The 23,309-nt window shown below is 39.4% G+C and overlaps 1 protein-coding gene across 2 annotated transcripts in view; it reads right to left on the bottom strand.

Moving 5' to 3' along the window:
• The window catches only part of fat4 (FAT atypical cadherin 4), a 465,822-nt gene that overhangs the window by 433,787 nt on the left and 8,726 nt on the right, over window positions 1-23,309 (bottom strand). For both annotated transcript variants that reach the window (XM_069925240.1, XM_069925241.1), the window contains exon 2: window positions 19,516-22,404. In XM_069925240.1, coding sequence (XP_069781341.1) covers window positions 19,516-22,404 — 2,889 coding nt within the window. The remainder of the gene's footprint in view (window positions 1-19,515; window positions 22,405-23,309) is intronic.

The raw sequence follows: 23,309 nt of genomic DNA, 5'->3' as shown, positions 1-23,309 counted from the left end.
TATTCTTTTGGCATCGTGCACAGGTTTGGTAGTTCCCAGTTTAGTCTGTTGACACAACCTAATGGAAAGGAATTTGGGCTCTTTAAATTCTGTAACCTATAATATCACAATGGTTTAATGTTTTCCATGTAAAAATAATAAAGTGGAGAAACAAATTAAGATTTGGTCACTTAAATGTACATGAGTATTAAGCACAGGTTGTACCTGTCTCCACAAATTTGGTTCTGTGAATGTAGGGACTTGAGTACAACTGGTAGTTGGTAAAAAAACAATTTTTCTTTTGAAATTGATGAAGATTTTGCTTCCGTAGAATAAAGACGCAGGGCAAGACTTATCTCCAGTAAATGACTTGCTGCCTGTGATTCCTGATCACAAAGCTATCAAAACACCTTTGTTTATTATTCACAGAGGTTCTGCAAGGAGTTCCTGAGGCAGGGAAAGAAGGAGAAACAGCAGTTGGATCTGCAAAGCGTTGAACTAAAAAAAACAATAGCAATTTGAATTTTTTTTAATCAGCATTGACCATCTGTGTTCTTTCAGTCTGGCCTTCATTATCTGGAGCCTTCATTATCAGGAGTGACCAGCTATGTCAGACTGAAACACAAGCCAATCTTTCGATGTCAAATTTATGCCACTTCCTTATTTTCTACTATGAACAGGCTACATTGTCCTTAACAGTCAAATAACTGGGAATGTCATTAACAGGGAGTTGGGTGGACCGTGGGAGGTTGGTAGTGGATTATTACTCTCTCTGCTCAGGAAAGGAGCAAGCAGGCAGTTAAATTGGAGCAGCTCCATTTCCTCTTTGGTTCCTGCCAATTTCTGATTTTAGTACACTTTGGCTGGAATCAAGCAGGAATTTCATGCACAAATACTAATTGGGGTCCTAAGACATGAATTGGACCCCAATGACATTTTAACAGGGGCTCTGTGGTGGAAAGCCACCCGTCAAATACCTGCTCAGCTATAACAGCTCTGCAGCTGGTCTGCAGACAAGAGGCCCTTTAAATAAATGATCTTCATAAACCCCACAGCAAAAGTCACAGTCCATTTTACAAAAAGCTTATTTTCCCTCCTCTAAGATACTCCAGAAGCTCTTTCCCACCACTTAAATAGAAGCAAATCAATCAAGGGATTCTGTGATTGAAATTTGGTACACATCCACTTCATACCCATCTTAGGTGAGAAGTGGCCCAGTAGAATTTAAAAGTATTTTTGTTAAATTGAAGTAGTATCTAGTGACCCTACCAGAGGAGCTTCCTGCCAGAAACTTACAACCCCTTCCCTACCTGACCATGCACAATATCTAATATTACTTGATATAAGGAGTTAACCAGGTAAATACTTTGCACAAATGCTTACATCATTGTTATCACAATGGATATAGTTAGCACATACCTCTGTTACCCAAGGGCAATTGTTGGCTTGATCTGCAGCTGGCTTTGCTTTGGTAGAGAAGTGAAACTTTTAAATATATATACAGTACATCTGGGTAAGACTCTCTACATTAGCTTCATTAAAGAAGACATCTCTCAGGATTCAAGTGCCTGCCATAAGTTTGAAAAGGAAAATCTGGAGCCTGATTTTTTTAGGTTTAAACCATCATCACATACATACTGATTGCCAATCTTTAAACTATTGTGCTTTGCCACTCCACAGTTCTTTTATTATTCTAATTACAATGTTAATAGCAGGCTCTTTTTTTAGCAGATAGCTAAGAGCAAAGGTGGATCATAAATCTTACTCAATTACCCTGAAAATACATCTGTGCGCCAGGATGTAAATGTTACTTTCAGGAAAAGTCATAAAATGCAATTCAAAGAAAATATTTTACAAGCCATTATTTAAATGCACCAAATGCTTTAAGAATAGCATTTTCTGTTTTTAATATTTGACAACTGATTTTATTTTATTACCTACAACTTACTTACATCAGTCACGTTCAAGAAATTATGAATTACAAGGGCTATGCCAAAATCATATTAGCAGACAATGCTGCCACAATATTCATCTAATGACAGAAGCATACTCTTCAGTATTTTTTTGTCTGAATGAATGACATTTTCCCCACAGATTACCATTTTGTGTAGATAACTGAAACCTCTAACATTCTTGAAGCTGTCATATGTTTTACAAGGGTAATGAATGCAGCTGCTACACAAGATTCCAATCCAGGATAAATCTTTTTAACTGAAGACGAATGTTCACAAGAAACTAAGTTGATTCCATTCAGATATTAAATGGGTATCCTGACTGTCTATCCAAGAAAAAAAATATTTAACATTTATTTTGTACATTTCATTTCCTAATGTCTTCTTCCTTGGCTTGGCTTCGCGGACGAAGATTTACGGAGGGGGTAAATGTCCACGTCAGCTGCAGGCTCGTTTGTGGCTGTCAAGTCCGATGCAGGACAGGCAGACACGGTTGCAGCGGAAAATTGGTGGGTTGGGGTTGGGTGTTGGGTTTAGTGTAATCATCAGTATAATATTGAGAGTACAGCAACTCACTTGTGGAAAATGCATTCCCACAAATTGCAACGAGAAAAAATCCAATCATTGGAGTTTGAGTGCTTTTTGCTTAGAAGTTGAGACACGGTTTTTCTTTTGGAATGCTAACATGGGATCTTTCAAATTCACTTAAGAAAGCAAACTAAGCCATGGTTTACTGTCTCATCGCAATGATGGCACCTCTGAAGTGTGATACTTCCTCATTCTGAACATACAATTTCCTGGCTCTGAGCCACGAGTGCCATTAATGAAGGCACACTGTTCATTTTAAATATGGTTCTAAATCTGTTGAAATAATTCAGTGCCAAAACCATCACACTGCTCTGAATTGCAGTTTCATTTGATAAACTCTTCCAGAGAAACAGTCTCTCAGTTAACATCATTTTCTATACCCCAGTGAAGAAGTTTACCTGAGAAGTTAGCAGCTGCATGTTCATCTTTTGAACAGAGGTCAGATTTATAGTTAGGGTACAGACGTGAAATCACATACAAGCCTGAGATTCTTTTTCCTGTGGGCGAGGAAATATTGCCACTTATTGGCAGTGCAAAAACAAAAGACTCAATGTACACATGTAAACAAATAAAGAAATATTAAAAAATGTAAATAGACTGACTCCACATAGAGAGAAAAAAAATCCCTGATTGAGTTTGTTGTTGAGGAGTCTGATGGTGGAGGGGTACCAGCTGCTTTTGAATCTGGTGGTGTGAGTCTTTTGGCACCTATACATCTTTCCTGGCAGTAGCAGCAAGAATAGAACATGTGCTGGGTCATGTGTATCCTTGATAATTGATGCTGCTCTCCAACAGCAGCATTCCCTGTAGATGTTCTTGATAGTTGAGAAGGTTTTACCCCTGATATCCTGGGCTGTGGCCACTACCTTTTGCAGGGTTTTGCGCTCAGTTGTATTGGTGTCCCCATAATGGACCGTGATGCAGCCAGTCACCACAATTTCCACCACACATCTGTAGAAATTTGCAAGGGTTTCCAATGTCAGATCAAACCTACACAAACTTGTGCTTTCTTCATGATGACATTTGTGTGTTAGGTCTTGGAAAGATCCTCCAAGATAGTGACTTTCAAGAACTTAAATTTGCTCACCCTCTCTTCCTCTGATCCCCCAATGATCACTGGAGCATATACCTTTGGTTTTCCGTTCCTGAAGTTAACAATCAGCTCTGTGGTTTTGGTGCCATTAAGTGCTAAGTTGTTGTTGGTGCATCATTCAGCCTCCCCCGTGCATGCTGACTCATAGTCCCCTTTTTTAATACAACCCATTACTGTGGTATTGTCAGCGAATTTGGAGATGGTGTTGTTGTCATAGGTGTACAGCGAGTAGAGCAGGGGCCTAAGAATGCAGCCCTGTAGTGCTCCTGTACTGATGGAGATGTTCTTGTTAATCCTCACAGATTGTGCTCTGGAGGTGAAGAATTCCAGGATCCAATTACACTGTGGGGTATTGAGTCCCAGGTCCTGGAATTTGCTGGTAAATTTTAAGGGGATGATGGTGTTAAATGCGGAACTGTAGTCGATAAAGGGCATCCTGATGTATGCATCTTTGCTTTGTTTAGAGCCAGCAAGATGCCATCACCATAGAACTGTTGCTACAATAGGCGAATTGGAACGGATCCATGTCGTCGCTCAGACAGGAGCTGATATGCTTCAACACTAGCCTTTCAAAACATTTCATCACTGTTGATGTGAGTGCCACTGGTTGACAGTCATTTAGACAGGTTACCACACTCTTCTTGGGCACCAGTATAATTGCTGCCTGTTGAAACAGGTGGGTACCATGCCCCACCAGTGTGAGATATTGCAGATATCTGTGATTACCTTGGCAAGTTGTTCAGCACAAATTTTTAATGCTCAACCAGGTGTTCCATCCAGACCGGATGCTTTCCTTGGATTCACTCTCCTGATGGCAGTCCGCACGTCATCCTCTGATACAGACAGGAGAGGATCATCAGGGCACATGGGAGTACGCAATGATGGTTCTTCCTTGTTCTTATGGACGAATTGAGCATGGAAGCATTGAGTTCATCTGGGAGTGAAGCTTTGCCATCTACTACTGCACTGGATTTGGGTTTTTGAAGATGTTGGTATTTTGAAGTATTGCAATACAGAGCCGTTGTCATACCCACACTCCTGTTCGGCTCCGAATCATGGGTCCTCTACCGGCATCACCTACGGCTCCTAGAACGCTTCCACCAGCGTTGTCTCCGCTCCATCCTCAACATCCATTGGAGCGCTTTCATCCTTAACGTCGAAGTACTCGAGATGGCAGAGGTCGACAGCATCGAGTCCACGCTGCTGAAGATCCAGCTGCGCTGGATGGGTCACGTCTCCAGAATGGAGGACCATCGCCTTCCCAAGATCGTGTTATATGGCGAGCTCTCCACTGGCCACCGTGACAGAGGTGCACCAAAGAAAAGGTACAAGGACTGCCTAAAGAAATCTCTTGGTGCCTGCCACATTGACCACCGCCAGTGGGCTGATAACGCCTCAAACCGTGCATCTTGGCACCTCACAGTTTGGCGGGCAGCAACCTCCTTTGAAGAAGACCGCAGAGCCCACCTCACTGACAAAAGGCAAAGGAGGGAAAACCCAACACCCAACCCCAACCAACCAATTTTCCCCTGCAACCGCTGCAACCGTGTCTGCCTGTCCCGCATCGGACTTGTCAGCCACAAACGAGCCTGCAGCTGAGGTGGACTTTTTACCCCCTCCATAAATCTTCGTCCGCAAAGCCAAGCCAAAGAAGAAGAGTCCATCTGATTGGTAACAATTTTTCAGGATCTCAACCAAGATGGTTAGGAGCTGAAATATTTACTGCATACAGAGTAACTGTTTCTTTAAATATCTTAAAGAAACAAACAAACTTTACAAGCTTCCAGAATATATTACTCATAGTTAGTGTAGCTGTTAGCACAATGGTATTACTGCACCAGTGATCCGGTGCTATCTGTAAGGAGTTTCCACATTCTTCTTGTGTCTGCATGGGTTTTCCCCAGGTACTCTGGATTCCTTCCACCCTCCAAAACGTACGGGATTGTAAATTAATTTATTGAAATTGGGTAGCATGGATTTAAATAGCCAAAATCAGCTTATATCGTGTTATAAATAAATAATAAATTAGATTTAATTAAGTTAAATTTAAGTTTTAACAAACACTAGCAAAATTCCCCACCTCCATTCACAATGCCTTGCTCACCACAAAAACAAATTTAGTACAGTGAAATGCATATTCCCTTGAAATGAATTACATCAGTTTTCTCCCCAGTTTTACTGCCTTTTTGGCTCAAAATGAATATTGGAGGTAATGTGGCTTGGTGAGCGTTCCTGCTCTGAAACAACCATGAACTGTATAATATGTGACACAGCTCATCATGGTTCTTCTCAAGTGACATCCTATCATTTACTTCTTGTCCTCCTCTGCTAAAATATGTTGGTCCCTATATTTACTCAGAGCCAGGAAGTCAGTGAATAGTAAAAGGAAAATTTATGGCTGGAAATACACTTTGCATCCTGCTTAACTGCAAGACATTTTAAAAATTGTTTCAACAGATTTTGCAAACAATCTCCAAATTGTTTGACTGTCTGTGAATAGAACTTGAAAGCAGCAGGAGAGTAGGTGAATGCTGTGCAAATCTATTTGCAAGACAAGAGGTGGAGTATTCAGACATTCCTGAGGGGAAGAGATTAAAGGAATTCAGATTTAAAGGTATTATGAGGTGGTTCTCTGATTGTGAAAGTCCAAACAAGTGATGATCATCTTAGAGCTATAGAACATTACAGCACAGAAACACGCCTCTTCAGTCCTTTTAGTCTGTGCCAAACCACTACAGCAGATTGGTTAAACACGTCCTACAACACACAGCAATGTTCACTATCCCTAATCAGTCCCTGCTATCCAAATATTTGATTATCCAATAATTTACCTACTACTGATATCAGGCTCACTGGCCTATAATTTCCAGGGTTACTTTGGGAGCCTTTTTTTAAATAACAGAACAACGTGAGCTACCCTCCAATCCTCTGGCACCATACCAGTTGCCTAAGGACATTTTAAATACTTCTGCCAAGCCCCTGCAATTTCTACACTAGCCTCCCTCAAGGTCCGAGGGAATATCTTGTCAGGCCCTAGGGATTTATCCACCCTTATTTGCTTTAAGACAGCAAGCACCTTCTCCTTTGTACAGGTTCCATGACCTCACTACTTGTTTTCCTTACTTCCCTGACTCTGTGCCAGTTTCTTGAGTGAATGCTGATGAAAAAAAATCCATTTAAGGTCTCCCCCCCTTCTCTTTTGGCTCCATACATAGCTGATCATTCTGATCTTTAAATGGAATTATTTTGTCCTTTGTATGTCTTTGCTGTTAATATACCTGTGGAAACCCTTAGGATTGTCCTTCATATTGTTGCCTGCTATAGCAACCTCGTGTCTTCTTTTAGCCTTCCGGATTTATTTCTTAAGGTTTTTCTTGCATTTTTTAAAGACTCCTCAAGTTCCTTATTTGCCCCATATTGCCAATAGCTGATATACACCTCTCTCTTCTTCCCAAATCGATCCCCAATATCTGTCGAAAAACCAAAGTTCCCCATGCCTGCTAATATTGCCTTTAATCCTGACAGGAACATACAAACTCTGTACTCTCAAAATTTCACCTTTGAAGGTCTTCCATACACATCGTTGCCCAAAAACAACATCCTAATCCACGCATTCTTGATCCTTTCTTGTTTCCTTTGAGTTGGCTTTTCCCCAATTTAAATTCACAACCCAAGGCCCAGACCGATCCTTCTCCATAATTAACAAAACTAATGGCATTATGACCACTGGATCTAAAATGTTCCTCTATACATAATTCTGTCACATGACCTGTCTCATTCTCTAATAGAAGATCCAGCATTGCACTCTCTCTAGTTGATACCTTTATATCTATTTTTTAATGTTATTTTCCATGGTACCTCTATATCTTGATTAGTCCGAGGGAAACACTCCTGCTCCTGAAATAAATAGTCACCTTATGGAACTAACCCTTCATACTTCCTTTACCTATGGGATCCCCGCTAGCGAATCAGACAATTTCGCCAAAGAAAGAAACTAAAGGGTGTCATGGTTTACCATAACAGTTAGTGCGAGACTATGACAGCACCAGCTACTCAGGTTTAAATCTGCCACTGTGGGTATAGAATTTGTACATTATCCCTGTGTCTGCATTGGTCTCCTCTGGGTGTCCTGGATTCTGTCCACATTGCAAAGATATACAGATTGGTCACATGTGTGTAATTTGGTGTTGTGGGCTCGTGGGCCAAAAGGCCTTTTTTCCATGCAATATCTCAAAAATTTAGAAAGAAAGCACCCTACCTGCCACTGCTTTTTATGGTCAGGTGGCACAGATTCTCTGAGGATCTCTTCAAGTGTGCACTGAATGGCTGCTATTGTTCAAAAATACCAAAGGACATAATTACCACTTTAATACAGCATTTTGAAAATTCACTTCACCACCATAGACATTAAAGCTGGCAAGCTTTAAAATGCTGCTCATTTCCAGGCTGCCAATGGAGATCACTAATAATATTAAACGGAGTGTGTCATTCGCACGTGACAAATGCTCCCTTTCATCGAGCAACAGAAATCCGCTACTCGAACTTCACTTGGACCAGCCGAGTCAGCAGGCATTCCTGAAATCACCAGGCCCATATACTCCCTCAGCTCTTCACACGGAACTAAAATCACCACTGATCAGCCATCAGACTTCAAGCTTATTTCTCACGCAATTCAGCAAATACTCTCACTTCTTGTTACAAGAGATACAAGTGGAATAGATTCCAAGGAACATACTTATTTAATGAACAGCTGTAATTGCAACACCTCAGCCTAACCTGATGATTTGTAGTTGATTTTGCCAGGATTCTTCATTTGGGTAAAAATCTTCTGAATGTGATCTATTTACTGCTTTGTTCATCAGTAACAAATTGACATTGGGTATATCTCAAAGTAAACAATTATTTTGTTGATATCCAAGTCCTTATCAGGATTGTAAATATGCATGTAGATCCATAAAGCTGCCAAAAATGAAAATTATGACAAAAGTATTGGGAGGGGTAAAGCATAAAGTGATAAGGAGACAAGTGTCTGTGCAAGTCAGTTCATTTGCATTGAGGGAGTTAGATGTACCCAGATTGAAGTGCCAAGGGGAGTGCCCTTAATAAGAAAACACAAAACACTATGTCTCCCAGTAAGTAGAAAGGAAGGAGAGAATTTGAATTCTGAATACTCCAGCTCTTCTCTTCTTTATGCTCTGTTTACCATCCCTGGTTGTGATGGAGCAGGATGTTATTGCTTTGTCAGAACAAAGGCAGTGCAACTGACTTTGGTATGAAAAGGTTGAGGTGTGTGAATTGGCTACCGTGCAACCATTTACAAAGCAAGTGCAGATGACTTGACATGTTTGCAAGGGACCTATGCTCCATCTACAATGGCCATCCTAAACATAAGATTACGAGCCATTTCAACTCCTCTTACCATTCCCAGATCTCCATCCTCAGCCTTCTCCACAGCAGGGCAAGATGCAATGCAAACAACACCTGGTATTCTGCCTGGATAGTCCACAACTGATTATTCTTTACCACCATATCAATCACTTCTCTCGCTTTCTGATCCACCTTTTATCCCTTTTCCTGTAAGCCCATTCTAGCCCCGTCACCTATTTTTGTTCCCATCCCTCATCTGCTGGCTCCATCCTCCTACTACCCACACACTTCAGCCACTGGATCCATCCTTAAATAGTCCGCATTATCACCTTCCTAATATCAGATCCCACCACTCAATGGCTTTGTGTTCCAACTTATCATCTCTAATAGCTGTTTCCATTTTTCACACCCTTCCTTCCTCCCACCTGCTTCAACCTGTCCCTTTTTTCTTGAAGCCAAAGCTTTGACCATTTCTTTCATCCCCATAGAATGGTATCAATCTGTTCAGTTCCACCAGCAGTTTGTGTTTTTATGCTCCATTTGCAAAGCTTCATTGAAGTTCTATCTGCCAGTGTCTTTTGTACTGATGCTACCCAAAGAATAGATGTGGTTTCCATGTGCAGCACAGGTTCTGGGAGTAGGTGGATGAGGTTGATGGGAAATTTGGGGGAGTTCACAAACAACAAATCATGCATTTACTACACTTTTAATGCCAATGGTGGACATAATTTTTTCAATGTTCTTATTCTGAGAAACATGTGCAACTCCCTCTGCTGGTGAACAGTATTCATCTCCAACTTACCTATAAAGGGAGCAAGGGCAAAACTGAAATCAAAATTTAGCAGCAAAATATTCCCTTGATGAAGAAAAATAACAATCTTTTTTAAATCTTTGCTTTTAAAACATATTTTATGTTGTTTTTGGTGAGAGGACAAGTACATATAGAGATGAACTTAAGCCCTTAGCTCCATATGTAATTCATTATCTGTGAGTCCAGATAGAGACATCATTTTCCACTGTAAATTTGAACCCTATCTCGACATCTACATATTCAATTATTCAAAGGGATCCACTGAGTGGGATTGTAGCAGTTGAATACAAACCTGAGCAGTACCAGTCCTTTTGGGAATGCTAAATTTAGTGCTCCTAGCAAATGACAAATCCTCAAAATATTTTCAGTTTCTGGTCTTTTCTGATGATTGTTGTATACGCCAAGAAGGATAATGTCCTAATGACTAACTTCTGCTGCAAAGAAACCCGATCAAGTAAACAAATACAGCTAACGAGCTGGAAAATGCCAAGTTTAATTATTACATTCAATCGTTTTACAGATTGTTCAGCATTACCAAAATCATTTGCACTTTCAATGGTTTGAATGCAAGAAGCACAGCCACCCTGGTAGCATCACAGTGAAAGTGAGGGAGAATGAGTGTTAAGATGCTAAATTCAGATTGTGCTGCCATCCCAATTTGCTCACTAGCTTCATTCATAAGATGCATCTGTCAGAACATGAGCACCTCACATACCAAATATCAAAAGTACTCTATGTCAAAACAACATGGCGTAGAAATTTCAGGCAAGGCAGCATTGAAATCGGACCCAATCTTTCTCATCAGGACTGGTCTCGACTCTTATAGTACATTATTGAGCAGAAATTCTTGAGAACACCCATGAGCTGTGTGCATGGTTGGTTGGGTAATTTCCATCATAAATTGCCCCTAGTGCAGCTAGGTACATGAGAATTACAGTCATGCTAATGGTTAACTGTGCAGTAGATTACAGGGAAATGCATTGGGAATCTGATCGATGGGAATGTTTTGAGATTTAGCATAGTTGAATTACTTCCTTTTATGTCAAAGAAATCTAGATAAAATAATCTCTTATAACAAGGAGACTGATTACACTGGATTTACTTTTTCACAGTATGGCAGTGAATGTAAACTACAGACATACTATCACAATTTAATAATTCTGAAAGCATATATGAAATAATGCAATTACTGTACATTTAAATTTTTTAGGATGGACGAAAAAAATCAAAAATGTAATATGCTTACAAAAGTATGGGTTATTTTCCACAGCTACCTTTAAGCATTCTTTCAAACAGAGGGTGCTTAGTAATGTTTCCGTAAGTTAAATTACATATTATATGTTTTATATTTCACAATACTCCCTGTCAAATGATGCACTCCAGTGATTCCCCAACCACCTGCTGGGAGATGCCAATTTTATGAATCTTATAAACCTGTATCAAGTTTCCATTTCAATTTTGGATTTTCTTTTCTCATCAGTTAGACTAGTGGGTTACCCAGATTGAGATTATGTGGGGAAACATGAAAATGTCATGAAATGGAGTCTGTCGGTCTTAATTTGTTATCTTCTCCATACTGCTTATTAAAAATACACAAGTGCCATTAAACAATCAATCCAACAAACAAAACTGCAGACATTACTTTTGTGCTTCTTTGCTATCATCTCCCACTTTCAGAAGAATGAACATCGAACAAAAAGAAATGACCATTCTTTTTTCACAAGTCTCTAATTTATTGCCATCAAACACAAAATCCTATTTGTATCCAATTTTAATTTTATTTTTCCACAGTTTTGTATTTTATTAGAAGCTTGGATGGTCTGCCCCCTGGATTGTAAGCTAAATTTATCAAGAGGATAAACATTGCCAATACTGCAAATCTGAAAATATAAACAGAAACTCCACAGAAGGCAAGCAGTATCCATGGAGAAATAGAATTAACACTTCAAGTTGATGTCCTTTCATCAGAGATGGACAAAACTATGAATTTTGCATTTTAAATCCTATTTAGACTACTAGCAGACAATCCCCCAAGTTAACAACACTCTGTAAAGATCCTAGATCAAAATCTGGAAACCCAAATTGATGAATCATCCAAATCATCACCCAGTAGTTCTCTCATCTACTGTATTGAATGCTTTGAGAGGTTGGTCATGGCCAGAATGAATTCTTACCCAACTGAAGATTTGGACCCATTGTAAATTACCTACCACCACTTTGTCTCCCTTACAGAAGGCAGAAAGCAATTTCATGCAATATTACATGTTCTGTTCTATTACATGACAATAAAGGAATCTTGAATTGTTCACCTACCATCCAAATGCTAGTATCCCCTTTGTCTTCACCTTCCATCCAATAGCCACACATTATCTTCTGCAAAATGTTACCTGCAACAGGACAGCACCACCAGGCACACCTCCTCTCCTCTGAACGTTCCAATGGGACTGTACCATCTCCATTATTCTGGTTAAATCTTCAATCATCGTAAGCCCTTTCCTTCTTCACTTCCCAAAATCCCGAGACCCATATACTGTTTTTGATACAAAAGTAATTCAATGGTACTTTTTTTTTTAGTTCAGAGCACTACAATCAGTGCTCATGATGGGGTCTCTCTAGTGGGGGGAAAAAAAAACAAATGTAGATTGAACATTTTGCACAATACTTCTGTTTGGTCAAAAACAAGATAATTTAGTTAATTGTCTATTTCATTCTCCATCTCACTTCCTCTCTGCCATCTGACCTCTCTACCTTTGGTCACTTACACTGTTAAGCTCTTCTTCTTTGGCTTGGCTTCGCGGACGAAGATTTACGGAGGGGGTAAAAGTCCACGTCAGCTGCAGGCTCGTTTGTGGCTGACAAGTCCGATGCGGGACAGGCAGACACGGTTGCAGCGGCTGCAGGGGAAAAATGGTTGGTTGGGGTTGGGTGTTGGGTTTTTCCTCCTTTGCCTTTTGTCAGTGAGGTGGGCTCTGCGGTCTTCTTCAAAGGAGGTTGCTGCCCGCCAAACTGTGAGGCGCCAAGATGCACGGTTTGAGGCGATATCAGCCCACTGGCGGTGGTCAATGTGGCAAGCACCAAGAGATTTCTTTAGGCAGTCCTTGTACCTTTTCTTTGGTGCACCTCTGTCACGGTGGCCAGTGGAGAGCTCGCCATATAACACGATCTTGGGAAGGCGATGGTCCTCCATCCTGGAGACGTGACCCACCCAGCGCAGCTGGATCTTCAGCAGCGTGGACTCGATGCTGTCGACCTCTGCCATCTCGAGTACTTCGACGTTAGGGATGAAAGCGCTCCAATGGATGTTGAGGATGGAGCGGAGACAACGCTGGTGGAAGCGTTCTAGGAGCCGTAGGTGATGCCGGTAGAGGACCCATGATTCGGAGCTAGTGAAACGGCATCATATCCTCTGACTAGTTATGTTACAGATCTCATGACTCTATATTAAATTCTACTATTTCCGATACCCACAATCACTACCACTTCTGTCATTCAATGTTTTTAGTATACAACCCGTCACACACAATTCTTTGGATTCTGTTACTCTCTTCTCCATACCCCTATCCCCTTCCCACTAATTAAAACACCTTTTAGACATATCTTCCAAAGAAAGGTCAATCATTTAATATGTCAATTCCAATTAATTCCACAGATGCTGCTTGACCTTCTGAGCATTTCCTGTATTTTTATTTTTGATAAAAATACAAGTCATATGACCATCACAAATGGCTATTAAAATATCAAAGCAATCAAAATCCAATACAATAGGTACAGTCAGCCAATAATCTGAGGCAATGAAAGAATCTCTTTTATCTTGCAGTTTCAAAAGCATTCATTGCCAATTTCCTTCAAGGATTTTTTGAAGCATAGGTAATTTGATTTTTGAAATGTAGAAGATTCATAATAAAAATCTTTGTTTTAAGGAAATGAGTAAATTTTTGTAAGTTTACCCAAGCATAAATAATCCACATCTTCAGAAAAAAATGTTACTCATACCTTTTGTTTATGGAAATCATACAAATCACATAAATCTCTTGCTGTGAACTGTAACCCTGGCCAAGCTCTAATCTCTTCTGAAAGAATAACTTGAAATGTAAATAAATTCAAAGAGTAAAATGGGAGTTCTTCTTGACTGCCACTCAGCTGTAGATTGGCAGAAACCCCAAGATATTATCCATCTTATTTCTGGTGTCCTCATGGATATCAGCTATGATATACAGAGATAATCGATAAAGTAATTAATAGTTATAAGCTCTTTAATTGTGTGTTAGTACTCTGTAGATCTCTTGCATCAATGCTCACAACATGGATAACGAAATGTCATTTTGTAGTTCATCTGCACATGAATGATATGCCCAGTTCATCGGTTACTATGACGCATGAAAATATACCGAGTCAATACATTGTATAATTGCCACAACCATACTATTGTACTTCACTCGATAACAGATGCTTTGAATATAATTGTAATTCGGGGACATTCTTAACTTCATTTATTGTCACATATATTGAAAATGCTGTGATACATTGGTTTGTTATCAGACTCATAGACATCTCAATTTCTCCCCCCCCCCTCCCCCACCCCAATGGCCGCCAACATCATTCTCTCTCACTCCCATACAGCCCATTTCTACCTTCTACCCAAGATACAAACACCCAACCACCCAGGCAAACCCACTGTTTCTTCCTGCTCCTGCCCCAGCTTCATCTTACGTTGACCATCTTTTCTTCCCCTGGTCCAATCCATCCCCACCTACATCCATGACACCTCACATGCCCTCCATCTCCTCAATGACTTCAGATTCCCCAAATCAGATCACCTCATCTTCACTATGCATGTCCAATCCCTTTATACATCAATCTGGCACACAGGTTTGAAAGCACTTCACTTCTTCCTGCACCAAAGACACGACCAGTCACCCTCTACCACCACCCTCCTCCACCTGGCAGAACTTGTCCTCACTCTAAATGACTTCTCCATTAACTCATCTCACTTCCTCCAAATTAAAAAAGATATGGGTACCCGCATGGGTCCTAGCTACACCTGCCTGTTTGTGGGCTTTGTGGGGCAATCCATGCTAAAACTTACACAGACAAGACCCCTCAACTCTTCCTCTGGTATATTGTCAACTACATAGGAACTGCTTCATGCACCCACAATGAGCTTGTCAATTTCATCCACTTTGAGGCTTACTTACACCCCAATCTCAAACTCATTTGGTCAATCTCTAATAATACTCTCCTCTTCTTGAATCTCGTTGTCTCCATTTCGGGAGACAAGCTTGACACCGATATATACTACAAGCACTCTAATTCCCACAACTACCTTGACTAGACATCCTCACGCTTCCATCCCCTTCTCTCAATTTCTCTGTCTCAACCGCATCTGTTCCCAAGATTAAATCTTCCAGTCCAAATCTTCCAAAATGTCTGTGTTATTCCACAAACATGGCTTCACTATCAACTCAGCCCTCACCTGCATCTCCTCCATTTCCTGCTCATTTGCCCTGGCCCCCTGTGCCGCCAGATGCAACAAACATAGAATCCCCTTCATCCTCACCTACCACCCCACTAGCCTCTGAATTCAACACGTTATTCACCGGAATTTCCGGCACTTACCAGAGAATCCCATCACCAGACATTTTTTCCTTCTCCTCCTCTCTCAGCCTTCCATAGGGACCACTCCCTCCATGATTCCCTCGTGCACTCATCCCTCCCCAGCTATTGCCCCACTCTGTGGGCACAGGAAGTGGAACATAGGCACCCAAACCTCCTCCCTCACCATGGTCCGGTGCCCTAAACAGGCCTTTCAAGTGAAGCAACACTTCACGTGCACATTCACAGGACTTATTTACTGCATCTGGTACTTTCTTTGTGGAATTCTCTACATCCGAGAAACCAGTCGCAGATTAGGATATCGCTTCGCTCAACACCTCCTCTCCATTTGCACCAACAGCGACCACCCAGAAGCCAACTATTTCAATTCTGAGTCACACTCCCAAGCTCACATGTCTGTCCATGGCCTATGTACTCTTTCACCCTGACCACCCACAGATTGGAGGAACAACACCTTATTTTCCATCTGGGCACTCTCCAGCCAGATGGCATTAACATTGACTTCTCTGCTTTCTGCTAAATTTGCTTGCCTTTTCATTCCCCTTTCCAGTTCTCCCCTCCCACCCCCCTTACCTACCAACCTTTCCTCCTCCCCTTCATTGCTGCTGTCTCCTCCCTCATCTCTCCACCTATCATTTCCTGCCTTTGCCACCCCCCTCCCCCTACCTTTCTGTTCAGATGCTTGCCGGTATTCTCTCATACTTTGATGAAGGGCTCAAGCACAAAATATTGGTTCTGTATTTTTGCCTTTGCTACATAAAGGAGACCGTTTGACCTGCTGAGCTTCTCCAACATTTTGTGCTTTTACTTCAACCATGGTGTCTATAAAGATTTTTGTGATTTACTTATAGACATTTCATATTTAGAATAGCAAGACACCGTACAAAATTACAAATATCTAGAGTTACAGAGGGAGATCAGTTGGTGCAGTGCAAAATTAAATATAATTTTACCAGTTTGGGCTTCATCCAGAGCCTGATAATTCCAGAAAAAAAACTGTCCTTGAATCTGCTGGTGAGCGGTCCTACACTTGTAAAACTTCCTGATGACAGGCAGGTGAAAAAAACGTAGCCCAGGTGGGATGAGCTTGTTAATACCTTTGCTGCTTTTTAATGACAGCAGGTTTTAAAGATGGAGTCAATGGAGGGGAGGGAGGAGGTGTATGATAGACCAAGCCACACTTACAATCCTCTGCAGTTTCTTGCAGTTCCTGCTCCATACACTGATGCACTCTGATAGTATGTTTTCAATGGTGTACCTATAGAAGGGATGCTGGTGACATGCCAAATTTCCACTAGCTTCTAATATCGTCTTGGCACACTTTCTTGGCCATTACAATGGACCAAGAAAATTACTGGAGGTGTTAACCCCAAGAAAATAATTTGCTAAGTAAAAAGGGATTGTAATGTCTACCTGTTTTACCAAATTCTTCTATCGACTTCATGGAGAATAGAATTTGGTGAAAGTTAAAATCCCATTAGTTTAAGGGAGAAGCTTAAAATTCCTCTCACTATTAACTTACTAATCACTTTACTTATACTTGGAAAAGATACAAAGGCCCTTTATGTAATATTTTCTTTTTTCATTAATTATGTTATACTTCCTTTTTATCACATGATTGTTTACAGATATTTATGAATCCACAATTAACCTGTAGCTCCTGCTGGGATAGTTGTTAATGTACCGTTGCCCAGGCTGATTTTTTTCCCCCCACTGACTGGTTTCAAGTGACCATCTTGTGCATATGTTCATTCCCTATGTTTCACAGTGAGCTGGGAATTATTCCAATTAGAATATCAAAAGTCAATGTCAAACCATTTATTTTGGCCCAGAGAAAAATCATTTATTTCAATCCGATAAAAATCTTTCACTAAAACAATACCACTTGTTCTGAATTTTGACTAATTTATCTAATGTCTGTTAAAAAACTTTAAAAATCTAATTTTGTAACTACATAATTTATGGATGTTTGAGTCTCAGACCTCATAAATTATAAATCCTCTACCTGTGCTCCAATTTTATCTGTGATTCTACTAAAGCAAAGATAATAGTATTTAAAATACCTTAAAGCAAAACTAAAACATCAGTTATGAATGTCCTTCTCATGACCTGGTACTTCATTTCAGGAAAAACTGAAAATAAAATGAAGGGAAAGTATATGTGCAACATAGTGAAGAAGAAAGAAGCAAGGACATGGGTGATGGGAAGGCTGGGCCAGAAATTTTGGTAATTAGGGAAATTCCTGTCGTGTTTTTGATCAAATATTAGGTACTAGCAAAGAGTTATAAATGACAATAATATACCAAATTATTATTTATGATATTAATTGAAATGCAGTGTGATATTCTGCTTATTATAGTGTTAAATAGATCCCACTGTTTGTAATTGGCCATAACATACCCATTGCAGTATTACTTACAAGCACGCCTTCACTTTAATAGTATTTATATCCCACAAGTAAAATTCAATCATTAGTATTTTTCATTCAAAGCCCTTGAACTAAGATTATGATCAAAATAATATCTTAAAATATCTCAATAACTATGTGACTGAAAAAGTCCTTGAAAAAAAACTGTAGAAAAGAAAGGTCCTACAAAAGTTTTTAATTGTATTGCAAATATGTTATATGTACAAAAATACTCTGCCATTTAATTATTCCATAAAACTTCAATAAATTTGTTGGGAAAATATTCCTGTCGAAACTACACAAGAAAAAAATTAGCAATCTTAATGTAAACTCATAAAATATAATCAGGAATCAAATGTAATTCCCACCTCCTCAGTACATTTTGTTACAAAAACAAATGAACAAGCATGAAAGAAGCAACAACACTTTTAGCAGACATCTGTCTCTCTACATCAAGTCACTTACATAACAGTGCACATTTCAACATTGTAAATCCTTTTAAAATCTCATTCTACTGTTTTCTCATAACTTCAAACATATATTTTGGTTTAACTAGGCAATGCATTCTTTCACTCACCATTCAAAATAGACCAAAAGACCTGTTAATACAGTATATATATTAGTGAGATGACCATATCCAAATGCTGCAAACTAGCACATTCCAAGATCCAGAAGCATGCTCTTGAGAAAGGTGAATCCAAGATGAAAACTTTAGTGGAAAAGTTACCAAGCACGACCATTATCCCATTTTATACAATATACTCAAGGGTCCAGTCCATGTTTTTGCATAATTGGTTCAGGCTTTCTAAGATTTACAACAAGGAATGGTATGAATGTGATGAGTAATTCAAACAATGTTGACCATCATTTTTGTCTTCACATACATATATACCGGTATTTGTTTAACACAAAATATTCAATTTTATAAATAAATATGCATTTAAAATTAAATGTCCTTTCCCGTTCTTACTCTGTGGTGAAAATGGGTACAGTGGAAACTAAATCTATACCACTTGAGGAGAAGCAATTCATTTATGATTCATTTGTGACTTTGTCATTTCTGGGTTCTGAGATCAAATTGACACAGAGGTTAAAATTAAATACATATTATCTGCTTTCGACCACAGTAACCCATCTATCAAAGCATGACATTCCAACAACAAATATTTAGACCACTATTTTCTGTTTATGAAATCAGGTAGCTCACATGGTAATTTGATTTCATAAGTCGAAATATTTAATGTCAAACAAAATCTGCACTTTGTTGGATTATCCAAAACATAGTCTGCAAATGCATAATCTTAGAAAACTGAAGCTTTGTATAGAAATTAATTTTCTTAAAAGAGTAGGGTGGAAAAAAGGTGGAATTAATTTCAATATTTATGTTACCATAAGCAGTTGTAAATTTTCTACATAATTCTGACCAGTGTCCTGCCAATTACTAAAAACAAAGACTGACAACATACTTTTAAGTAAGATAGTGGTTAAACATTGCGTCCATTAATCCATTTATTTTGATCTGCACCACAATCACATTGATTAAAGAAAGCAATTACACTAAGTAAGATAGTGGTTAAACATTGCGTCCATTAATCCATTTATTTTGATCTGCACCACAATCACATTGATTAAAGAAAGCAATTACAGAATTATTAAACTGTCACCCCACAAAAGGCCCAATAGCAACATAATAAGATCCACTTACCTCTGTCTTTTGTGTCCTGGGCAGATCAGAAGATTTCTCAACAGCATAGACATCCACCAGATAAAGATTTGGTCCTTGCTCTCGATCCAGTACAGCAGCTGTTTGGATGATACCACTTTGTTGACCTATTGTGAAAAGTCGTCCCACAGATTTTCCTCCACAACGAACCGAAACTATATAGTACTCCAGTAATGCTGAAGAACCTCTTGGACTGTCTGCCTTTAAAGAGATCACATTGGTACCCACAGGCTCTCCTTCTCGTAAAACAGTGATATATTTTGGCTGGGTAAAAACAGGTCCATCTGTGCCCTGAAGAATAACAGTCATTTCTGTGCTGGTTGTTCTTCTCTCTCGTCCAAAGTCTACAGCTGAGACAACAAGTTGATAGGTAAGTTTAGCAGGAACTAAAGATGTGATTACTCTAATGTCTCCACTATATCGATCCATCATGAATGTGTCACTGTCTCCACTGACTAGCTCATACTCAACTTCTCCATTTTTTCCTTCATCCAGGTCAATAGCCCTGATGGTTGTCAGAATGGAGCCCATCACAAGGGCACTGTCTGCAACCAGAGCATTCTGAGAGAGAAACACTGGCGCATTATCATTCTGATCTGTTACTAAGATAGTGATATTCTTCAAAGCAAAACGCCTGAAATCAAGTGGAACTGCCTGATCAATAGCTTTAATAGTAAGTTCAAAGAGATTGGAAAATTCACGGTCAATCTCTGCATTTGTTCGTAGTATCCCATCTGAAGCACCAATCACAAAATGGTTTCCTCTTGGTACTTGCAAGGCTATACAGTAACGTAATTCTCCATTAATATCAGCATCAGGGTCCTGGGCAACTACAGTAAGTACAGATGTACCAACAGGAATATTTTCTGTGACAGATTTGAAAATATCACCAGGGGGAAAACTAGGCGCATTATCATTGAAGTCTCTAACATGAATCACAACTGACATTGTTGAGGATCTTGGAGGCCTTCCTTTATCTTTCGCTGTTATGTTCAAATGATAAATAGATTGTGTTTCAAAATCCATTTTTTTTGCAAGGAAAATGCTACCTGTATTATGACTGATGCTAAATGTTCCATGATTGTTACTTCCTGTAATACTGTATTGTATTTCAGCATTGTCCCCAGAATCCGAATCAGAAGCAGTTGCAGATTCAACAAGCTCTCCGACTCTCATATTTTCCAAAGCATCAACGTGCATTACAGCCTTTGGAAATGAAGGAGTATTATCATTTTCATCCAGTACACTGATAATTAAGGTACATGTGGAAGTCAAAGGATCACTTCCCAAGTCAACTGCCAGAAGAGTCAAGGAATAAGAAACTGTAGCTTCATGGTCTAGTTTTCCAATCAATGTCACTTGTCCTGTGGTTCCATGAATCCTAAATTGATTTTCTTCATTTCCTTCAGTTATATAGTAATGTACCAAAGCATTATTTCCCTCATCTACATCTGAAGCACTCACACGGAGTACTTGTGTCAAGTTTCCTGCTGATTCAGATATTGTGGCCAGATATAGATCTTTAGTGAATCTTGGTACATTATCATTCGTATCCATGATGTATACTTGTACAGTAGCATGATCTTGGAGAATTTTTGGAAATCCTTGATCTGATGCAGTTGCTGTAAAGCTGAAAACTGCAGCTCCTCTTTGCTTTATTAAAGACTCTCTGTCAAATTTGTGTCTACTGGTTAATGCTCCAGTGACTTCATTCAGCTCAAAATCAAGCTGGGATGTTTCAAATGTGTACTTGACTTCACCATTAAATCCAAAATCTTTGTCCACAGCATTGATGTATCCAACAGATGAACCAGCTTTCTGTTCTTCTTCAAAATGAAATACATAATTTGTGCTGTTAAATAAAGGTCTGTTGTCATTTACATCTTCCAATATTATGGTTACATTCACAGTTGCATTAAGAGGCTCCACTGCTCTGTCTGCAGCAACAACCATCAAGATATAGTGATTTTGAGTTTCACGATCCAATTCAGCCTTAATGTACAATTGCCCATCAGGAAAAATACCAAACCTCTTCTCCCTGTTTCCCTCTATGATGTCATAGGTGATCTCACCATTCACTCCCGAATCTTTGTCAGAGGCTTGGACTCTGAAAAACCTAGAGTTCACAGGTTCGGCTTCTGAAATAGTGATTTCATATGAGAGCTGGTCAAATACAGGTGCATTATCATTCACATCATGCACGTAAATAGTCAAAATTAAGCTGGATGAACGCTGGGGTACACCCATGTCAGAAGCTAATGCCTCCACCTGGTAAGATCCTGCATTTATGTCAAGAGGTCCATTTAAAGTTACTATTCCAGTTTTCTCATCAATGTGAAAGAGTCCTTTTGGATTCTGTCGTAAGGAGTATGAAACCATACCATTGATGCCTTCATCAGGATCCTTAGCTTCAGCTTGGAAAATTGTGTGCCCCAAACCCCAATTTTCAACTGCATTAATACTTTCAACCACATGAGGGAAGTGTGGAGAATTATCATTCAGATCCTTGACTGTGATATTAACTAAAGTCTCCCCAGTTACCGTACCGCCACTTGCCACAACTTTTAACTGATAAAATGCCATTTCTTCTCTGTCTATTGTGCTGGCAGTAGTAATTTGACCCGTTGATCCACCAATAGTAAACATGCCCTTCTGATCTCCTGAAGTGATGAGGTAGGTAATGTTGGTATTGAGATCAAGTGTAGATGCAGATACCATCCCGACAAGGGACCCAATAGCAATGTTTTCAAAAATAACAAAACTGTAGCTGCTCTGGCTGAATGATGGAGGTGAATCCTGTGTGTCAATAACTGTGATGGTTACAATACCTAGAGTCTGTGAGCGGAGATTTCCACCATCTGTAGCAACTACCTGGAATCAAAAATCATATGGAAGAACATTAGACGATGATTTGAAGAGACAAGTCCTTTACATTTTGTTAGCAAAAGAACAAAGAAGAATATGAAAGCATATTGGCTTGCAGTACGAGTGATACATAGAACATTATTTGCGACCATCTATTTTTCTTATTTGATTGGAAGAATATATAAATGTAGAAATAAAGCTGAAAACTGAAATTTAGAAAGTAATTTACCTAAAGAATGATTAAACATGGCATCTATTCTATCAATTTCCAACAGCATTTCCCCTAATACAGAAAACTTGGCTAAAATAAAGAAAGAAAGGTAGTCCTCACTGCCTACCACTCCTACTGCAAGGTCAACATATAAATGGTCCTCAAACAATTTCTATTTACATACTAAATATTAATCTCAGTCAAATGTCAAGAAAAGATTTCTTTACTTTGCCTCTGAGCACAGTGTTTCAAAAAATTGTTTCCCATAACGCCAATTTTTCAATCTTCAAACTAATCCAAGCTTGTCTAAATGACATTACTCGGAAATTCCAAATTAGAGACAATTTTATGGTTTTGGTCAATGTATATTAGCTATTTCATGCAACTCTAACAACTAGCAGGCAGAGAATTATTTTCATCCTGTTAATCTTAAGCAAACTAGGACAATGATTTCTAGCAATCTTATTCAAATTCAATCACAATACACCTTTGCCAGATGGTCAGGGAATACCTCAATTCTTCTGGTCTTGGTCATAGAAACAAACAATAGAGCGCAGAAACAGACCCCTTCAGCCCTTCTAGTCTATACCAAACCATTTTTTCTGCCTAGTCCCACTGACCTGCACCCAGTCCATAGATCTCCAAAACTCTCCTATCCATGCACCTGTCCAAATTCTTCCTAAATGTTAAAACTGAGCCC

Source organism: Narcine bancroftii, chromosome 3, assembly GCF_036971445.1.
Source record: "Narcine bancroftii isolate sNarBan1 chromosome 3, sNarBan1.hap1, whole genome shotgun sequence".
Classification (NCBI taxonomy): Eukaryota; Metazoa; Chordata; class Chondrichthyes; order Torpediniformes; family Narcinidae; genus Narcine; species Narcine bancroftii.
Note: the sequence above shows the minus strand (reverse complement) of the source record. Positions and strands in the feature narration are given on the sequence as shown.